The sequence below is a fragment of the Otolemur garnettii genome, unplaced genomic scaffold, assembly GCF_000181295.1.
Source record: "Otolemur garnettii isolate 467f Iridium unplaced genomic scaffold, OtoGar3 scaffold00032, whole genome shotgun sequence".
Classification (NCBI taxonomy): Eukaryota; Metazoa; Chordata; class Mammalia; order Primates; family Galagidae; genus Otolemur; species Otolemur garnettii.
This window is the reverse complement of record NW_003852427.1, coordinates 1,329,895-1,337,652: the sequence shown is the minus strand read 5'-3', so window position 1 is coordinate 1,337,652 and position 7,758 is coordinate 1,329,895. Positions and strand designations below refer to the sequence as shown.

The 7,758-nt window shown below is 46.1% G+C and overlaps 1 protein-coding gene and 1 pseudogene across 2 annotated transcripts in view; one reads left to right on the top strand and one right to left on the bottom strand.

The window, feature by feature from the left end:
- The first annotated feature begins 2,750 nt into the window (after nucleotides 1-2,750).
- The window catches only part of POC1A (POC1 centriolar protein A), a 91,140-nt gene continuing 86,132 nt past the window's right edge, over nucleotides 2,751-7,758 (top strand). For both annotated transcript variants that reach the window (XM_012804926.2, XM_023513059.1), the window contains exons 1-2: nucleotides 2,751-2,844; nucleotides 6,779-6,934. In XM_012804926.2, coding sequence (XP_012660380.2) covers nucleotides 6,835-6,934 — 100 coding nt within the window. In that variant the 5' untranslated portion in view covers nucleotides 2,751-2,844; nucleotides 6,779-6,834. The remainder of the gene's footprint in view (nucleotides 2,845-6,778; nucleotides 6,935-7,758) is intronic.
- Nucleotides 4,905-5,560, bottom strand: LOC100945889 (annotated as a pseudogene).

Below are 7,758 nucleotides of genomic sequence, written 5' to 3'. Positions count from 1 at the left end.
CCCGCCACCTTAGGTGTACGTGGCTGGCGCCTTAGCCGGTTGAGCTATAGGCGCCGAGCCAAAACATCCTTTTATCATAAGGACATTTGCACTAGACTGTTTATCGCAGCTCAATTTACAATTGCCAAAATTTCAAAACAACCTAAATGCCCATCAACCCAGGAATGGATTACCAAACTGTGGCATATGTACACTATGGAATACTATGCAGCCATAAAAAGATGGAGACCTTTTTTTTTTTTAAGAGACAGAGTCTCATTTTGTCGCCCTTAGTAGAGTGCTATGGCATCACAGGTCACAGCAACCTCCAGCTCTTGGGCTTAGGTTCTCTTGCCTCAGCCTCCCAAGTAGCTGGGACTACAGGTGCCCACCACAACACCTGGTTATTTTTTTGTTGCAGTTTGGCCAGGGCTGGGTTTGAACCCACCACCCTCAGTATATGGGGCTGACACCCTACTCACTGAGCCACAGGCACCGCCCAAGATGGAGACTTTACATCTTTTGTATTAACCTGGATGGAGGTAAAACACATTGTTCTTAGTAAAGTATCACAAGAATGGAAAAGTAAATATCCAGTGTACTCAATACTAATATGAAGCCAGTAGACTATCGAATACATGCCCATATTGGAGAAAAACTCAATTCAAGTTGGGGGGAGAGGGAAAGAGGAAGGGGGAAGAGACAAAAAGGGGTGAGAAATTGGGGTGTTCCCACTTAATGGATACAATGTAAGGGTATTGACACACCTTTTGGGTGCAGGACACAATTATAAGAGGGACTCTACCTAACATATGCAAATATTGTAACCCAGTGGTTTGTACTCTCACATCAACCTCAAATTAAAAAAAAAAAAAGAAAGAAAAAGATTTCCTCAACATGAAGGTCGCCCCAACACTGAGCCTCCTCTGAAACTGAGCTTTGCCACAGTATGGAGGCTGGGTCAGAAATGGAGTTGAATCTAATGGAGGTGACACTGGGATAGGGGACCTGCCCACTTAGGAAGTAGAGGCACTGATCTTGGTTTTATGCAAGTTGTACTAGCAGCAGATTCTGGGTTGAAATGGGCAAAAGGGGGTGAGGCATCCCCAGTTCCTCCTCCTTGGTAAGTAGGAGTAACGACAGAATGAATGATCTGTAAGGATTAGGGAGGACAAGTAAAATCTTCCAGTGACTCACTTTGAGCAAACCTGACATTTGAAAACCATTTTATAGATGAGGTTTTCTAAATTCAATCTTTTAAATTACAAGCTCCTGTAGACCAGGGTGTTCCAATGCTAAAATTGACAAAAACAAAACAAAATCAAAAACCAAAACTACCACTCAACAATAAAAGAAACCTTAAACTTAATGGATGGGTTTTTCTGTAGTTAATTTCTTTTTTCTTTTTAAATTTCCCCCTTACATGTTTGACTGGCAGGCAAGAGAGCTGAATAAGACATGAATGTTGGTAGGAAGACTTGAAAATTGTCTTACGAATAGTATTGAACAATTTCAGGGTGTGTCATAGTTACAAGGACAATTTCCTGGTTTTTAAGTTAAATTAATCTGAATAGTTCTAATATCAAGGAATTAATTTTATGCCAAATCACGTCTCTTGTGTCTGGCCTTAAGCCCTCCAAGTTCAAATGAAAGAAAGCTCCTCCACATGCCAGTTGCCTGCCATGTGCCAGTTTCTGAGTTTACTGAACCCGATTTTCTTTTGCAGATCCAGGGACACAGTGTCAGATCTTGATACGTTGTAAGAAACCTCGGGGCCTGACCAGATTGTTATCAGTGTCCCAGCCTGGCCAAGTTGGCTTACCCAGGAGCGAGGCGGTAAAAGGTTCCTAAATCTTGCAAAACATCCAGCGCGAGTCAGCTGCGGGTTTGGAAGATACCTGTATTGAGGAGGGGTAGTGGAAAATTCTACGACAGTCTGGGCCTTTCGACTGCGAAGTGAGTAGGGACGGCCTCTGGTGGCCAGGCCCCTGGATTGCCACCTCCTTTTAAACATTTAAAAGTATTGAAGGGTCGGTCCTGAGAGGGCCGGGCGGCATCACACTCCCTTTTATCACAAATGGGGGAACCGGCCCACAGAAGCAGAGGCTTTCTTCCTGAGATCACACAGCAAATCGAGGCGAAAACTAAGACTCGAACCTAGATCTCTCCAGTCTATGGCTGTGATTCCAAGTGACTCTTTTTTTCTTTTAAGTAGACTTTTGTCTTAAGAGCGTTCGGAGGAGCTAACCATTTAAAGAGTTCCGGAGGGGCGAATAATTAGTTCTTAATGGTGTTTTGCTCGAAAACCTGGCTGCGCTGGCGAGCGTAGGTGCTTTAAGGGAACACAAACATAGTGACCACGTGTTCACCGCTTCCGGGATCCTAAGGACTTCGGGTCAATGGTAAGCTCCGCCTACCTCTTGGGAAATGTAGTCCCACCATCCTCCAGACTCAGGGGAGTGGACGGCGTGGAACTACGTTTCCCAGAAGGCTGCGCTCGCCGTTACGTTAGCCAGGCCATGGGCTGGTGGGGCGAACGCTTATCCTGGCCTTTTTAACTTCTCAGGAGGAATGAGTGAGGGGAGACAAAAGGCTTTGGCGGCGGCGTCTGTGGGTTGACTGGCCGGGCAGAGCTGGGCTCGGAGGTCGCGGTACCGGTCACACGGCACTGCCTCTGGTCGGGGGTAAAAAGCTGAGGAGCGTCTCCTTTAATTGCGGTGGGCGGGACGTGGCGCGGGGTTCGCGTTGCTATTGGCTGCCGTTGGGGGCGCGGAAACTGAACTGGTTGTAACGGCTGTTGCGGAGGCCTCGGGCTCTTCTGGCGCCTGTGGCGCCTCGAGTTCCGTCATGGCTGCTCCCTGCCCGGTAAGTCCCTGCCACTGCCGGCCCCCGGGCTTTAGGCTCCACGCTGGGACAGTGGGCGCCTGGCCGGCCGGAGTGACCGCTGTGAGAGGGGCGGGTGGAGCGCCGGGTGCAGGGCAGTTCCCTCAAGCCCCGTTTACTGTCCTGTGGAGGGCGCTGAGCCAGAGCACTTAACTGATCGCCCCTGGTTGCCAGGCCCTGTGCGGGGCTTTTGGGGCGAACAAGTCCCCTCCTCTAGGGTTTGCACCTTAGCAGGGAGGATACGAGTATGTCCCAACCTAGGTGTGACCTGCGACCATTGTCGGGCCTCTGTAGTCTGTCTCCTCATTCTGAACAGTGGGTGACTGTGTGGGGTTTTGTCGAGGGTACATCCCGCTCCTTTGGGGGAACAGCAGGTACTGGGATCCTTGGGATGGCCCAGGCCTGCAGTGTGACCTGGGCGGGGCCGCCCTGTTTGAGTTCTAGGCTTCTCCAGAGACCAGAGAGGAACACTTCAAAGCGGTCATTTTGGGAGGTCGTTTTGAACCGGCCCAACCCTCTGGATGGGTGGAGAGTCAGGGATGCTGGGTGGTAGCCTGTGGCCTCCTTAGGCATCTGAGGACTTAGGCAGAGGGTCAATATTTTTGACCCCCAGTTTGGTATTCACCCTGTAACCTTGCCCCCTCTCCCGACATATAAGCCACTGTTAAGGGAGATGAGGCCCATTTGCAGAGAGCTACAGAGGGGAGAGAGTGTTGGGAGATACCAAGGGGCCCACTAGTAAGGGGTGGACCTGAACTTGCTTCTGCCCACTGAGCCTAGAGGCAGGCAAGCACTCTCCTACCTTGTTCGTTCAAGAGTCTCGGGTGAGGGCTGGAGGCTGAGTGGGGCAGGTACTGCTCTGTTAGGGGCTCTCTGCCAACTACCACTCTCTCTGTTGTTGAAAGGGGAACTCAGGCAGGTGTATTTGGGGTGGAGCTGGGCACAGAGCCATAGAACCTTTGTTCTAGTTAACAGCTTTATGGGGTGGCAGTGGCTTTGCTTTGCCCCAGTGACATCTTTTTCCAAGAGGAGCCTTTGGGCTCTCCGGAGCACCCATAATGCTATTTTTTTTTTTTTGAGATAGTTTCACTTTGTTATCCTCACTAGAGTGCCTTGGCATCACAAATCACAGCAACCTCAAACCTTTGGGCTTAAGCGATTTTCTTGCCTCAGCCTCACAAGTAGCTGGGACTACAGGTGCCTGCCACGGACATTCAGCTATTTTTAGAGAGAGGGTCTCATTCTGGCTCAGGCTGATCTCAAACTTGTGAGTTCAGGCAATCCACCTGCCTCAACTTCCCAGAGTGCTAAGATTACAGGCATGAACCATCACACCCAGCCCATAATGCTTCTTTGAAGTTTCTGATGTCTGGGGTAGAGGGGAGATGAGGTACATCTGAGAGGTAGATGCCAAGACATGAGCTGTTGTTGGCTCAAGTGTGTCTCTGGAGTATTCTGTCTAGTGTCTTCCTAAGCAGTGTCCTGAATGGCCCTGCTGTTTCTCAGATGTTAGGTATAGTGGAGGTGATGGTGATCTCACCAGGGGCCTGTCCAGAGTTGACCTGTGGGTTCGCTGATCAGTCGTTGGTGGGATTGAGATGATGGGATCTGATTCCTGAGATGGGGGTGGTGCTGAAGGGCTCCTAGTTTCTCTCTCTGAGCTTTTAAAATAATAACTTTATTGAGAGGTTCATGTGTCATAAATGCATTTTTTATTTCTTGTTTTGAGATAGTGTCTTGCTTCATTGCACTGAATAGAGTGCAGTAACATCATAGCTCACTGCCAGCCTCAAATTCCTGGGCTCAAATGATCCTCCTGATTTGACATCTCAGAGTTTTAGGATTGTAGGTGTGAGCCACTGCGCCCAGCTGTATTCACCTGTTAAAGTGTACAGTTCAGTGGGTTGTTTTTTTTTTTGGAACTAAAAATAGGATTATGTTTATTGAGGGCAAGGGAATGCAAACAATGTAAAAAACAAAAGCTCATCTGGCATTTAATTAACTTTTTCTTCTCTGCTTGACAAATGGGAGTTAGATTTTATTTGTATATATTCTAAGGATCCTGATCTGCTCATGAAATCCTTATATAGGGAGAAGCTGTGGGGCTGATGTTTAAAGCAATCCTTTGAGAGAACACTTTTCAGGGCAGATTAATTGCTTGGTTCTGCCTACTTCTTGCCCTTCTGCTTCATGTGTACTACAAAATAGTCGTTGCACGCGATGGTGAGGCCCACAACTAGGGAAAAGAGGCTCTGGAAGCCCACTTTGCCATCTCAGCACTGGTCCAGGTCCTTCATTATTTTGTCTAAGGCCAGAGTCTGGGTCTTTTTGATTTGCCAAAAATCCCGGGAACTCCTTCTCCATGAGCACTCTGAGGTCCTCCTTTGTTAAGTAGCCTTTATCCCCAGCAAATTTGTGAAACATGAACATCATGGTTTCCATGGCATTCTCCATCTGACATGGCATTTTGGTGAGGTCTCCTGAAGTCTGGGCCGAGAGGCACAAAGGACGCTAGCTGGCTGGGGTGCGGGGTGGCCATTTCAGTGGTTTTTAATATACTCAGAGAGTTATGCACCTGTCATCAGTATCTAATTTCAGAACATTTCATCTCTTCAAAGAGAAACCTACACTTAATAATCATCATAGTCACTCCATATCTTCCCATTCCCCATTCCCTTAATCCTTCGCAATCATAAATCACTACTTTCTGTCTCTATAGATTTGATTATTCTGGACTTTTTTTTTTTTTTTTTTTGAGATAGTCTCGCTTTGTCACCCAGGCTAGAGTGCCATGGCATCAGCCGCGTTCACAGCAACTTTGAATTCCTGGGTTTAGGCAAATTTCTCAGCCTCCTGAACTACAGGTGGCCATCCCAATGTCCAGCTAATGTTTTGTATTTTTTTTTTTTTTTTTACTATAGAGGTAGTCTCACTCTTGCTCAGATTGTCTAGAACTCCTTAGCTCAAGGAATTCACCCACCTTGGCCTCCCAGAGTGCTAGGATTATAGGTGTCAGCCACCGTGCCAGGCCTCGTGCCCAGCCTGAGCTTTTCGTACAAATGGAATCAGACCAAATGTGGCCTTTCATGCCTGACTTCGTTCACTTTGCATAATGTTTTCAAGGCTCATGATGTTGCAGTTTGTATCAGTACTTCATTCTTTTTGATGGCTAATAATCTGTTGTATGGATATACCACCTTTGGTTTATTCATTTATCTGTTTATAGACATTTGGGTTTGTTCACTTTTTGGCTACTAAGAATAATGCTGCTGTGACCATTTGTATATAAGTTTTTGTGTGAACCACGTTTTTAATTCTTTTGGGTATTTACCTAGAATTACTGGATCATTTGCTAACTCTCAGTTTAACTTTTTGAGGAACTGCCAAACTTTTCCACAGTGGCTATTTTTGTTTGTTTGTTGTTATTCTTTTTTAAAGATTTTTTTTTCTGGGTATCTTACATTTTCATATGAATTTTAGGATCTAGCTTGTCAATTTCTGTAAAAAGGGCACCTTGGATTTTAACAGGAATTTAATCTAGACTGATATGGGGATTATTGCGTTTTAATATTATGTCTTCCAGTCCATAAACATGAGATGTTCCATTTTTTAGGTCCTCTTTCATTTCTCTCAGTGATATTTTGTCATTTTCACTGTACAAGTCTTGCACTTATTTTGTTAAATTATTCCCAGGTGTCTTATTCTTTATGTATCATAAGTAGAATTGTTTTCTTACTTTTATTTTTGGAATGCCTATTGCTAATGTATAGAAATACAATTGATCTTTGTGAATTGATTTTGTATCCTGCAACGTTGAACTCATTTATTAGTTCTAATAGTTTTTAGTGGATCTTTTAAGATTTTCTTTATATAAGAGCATGCCTTGAGCATTTTTAACGCCTCCTGGCTGTTGTAGGAAGAGTCTTGGCCCCGGGAAAGCCCCTTCCTCACCCAGGCTTCACACATTTGATCATGGCTCTCCCCCAGGAGGATCCCTCGCTGGAGAGGCATTTTAAGGGCCACCGAGATGCAGTTACCTGTGTGGACTTCAGTCTCAACAAGAAACAGCTGGGTAAGAGGAGATGTCCTGTCCAAGCACTAGGTTGTGAGCTGAGAGGGCCAAGTTTCTATTAAGGAGGTGTGTGCTGGGGAGGAGAGCACACCAAGGACAGCACAACTTTGTCTAGATCTGCATCTTGCTTCTACCTGCCAGCTCCCTGGGTGCTGGGCTTTGTGAGCCCCATTTTACATATGAAGAATTTGAGTTCAGAGAGATTAGCAGCCTTGCCAAGGTTCCACAGCCCTTGAGGGTGGGATTGGGTTATGGGCTTTTTCTTGCATTACCCTATCCCTCTCTTGGGTCTGTTCTGTGGATTGAGCCCTAAACAGTGGCTCCTTTTCCTTGAGTTTTTATTGATTCTGTTGCCCACAGTAATATGGCATTCCTTGTTTAAGAGGCCTACTAGTGAGAAGAATGTTGAACAGAACCAGGGACCCCATTTTCCCCACTACCCTTAAGCTGCATTTGAGTGACTCTCTTTCTTGGTTGCATAGGGGTTCATACACAGTGGTGTTTTGTTTTGCTTTGTTTTGAGACAGAGTTTCACTCTTTCAGCCTGGGTAGAGTGCCATGGCATCATCATAGCTCACAGCAACCTCAAACTCTTGGGCTCAAGAGAGCCTCCTGCCTCAGCCTCCCAAGTAGCTGAGACTACAGGCACTTGCCGTAATACCCAATTGGTTTTTCTATTTTTTGTTTTTATTTTATTTATTTATTTATTTATTTAATTTTTTTGAGACAGAGCCTCAAGCTATCCCCCTGGGTAGAGTGCTGTGGCATCACAGCTCACAGCAACCTCCAACTCCTAGGTTCAAGCGAGTCTCCTGCCTCAGCCT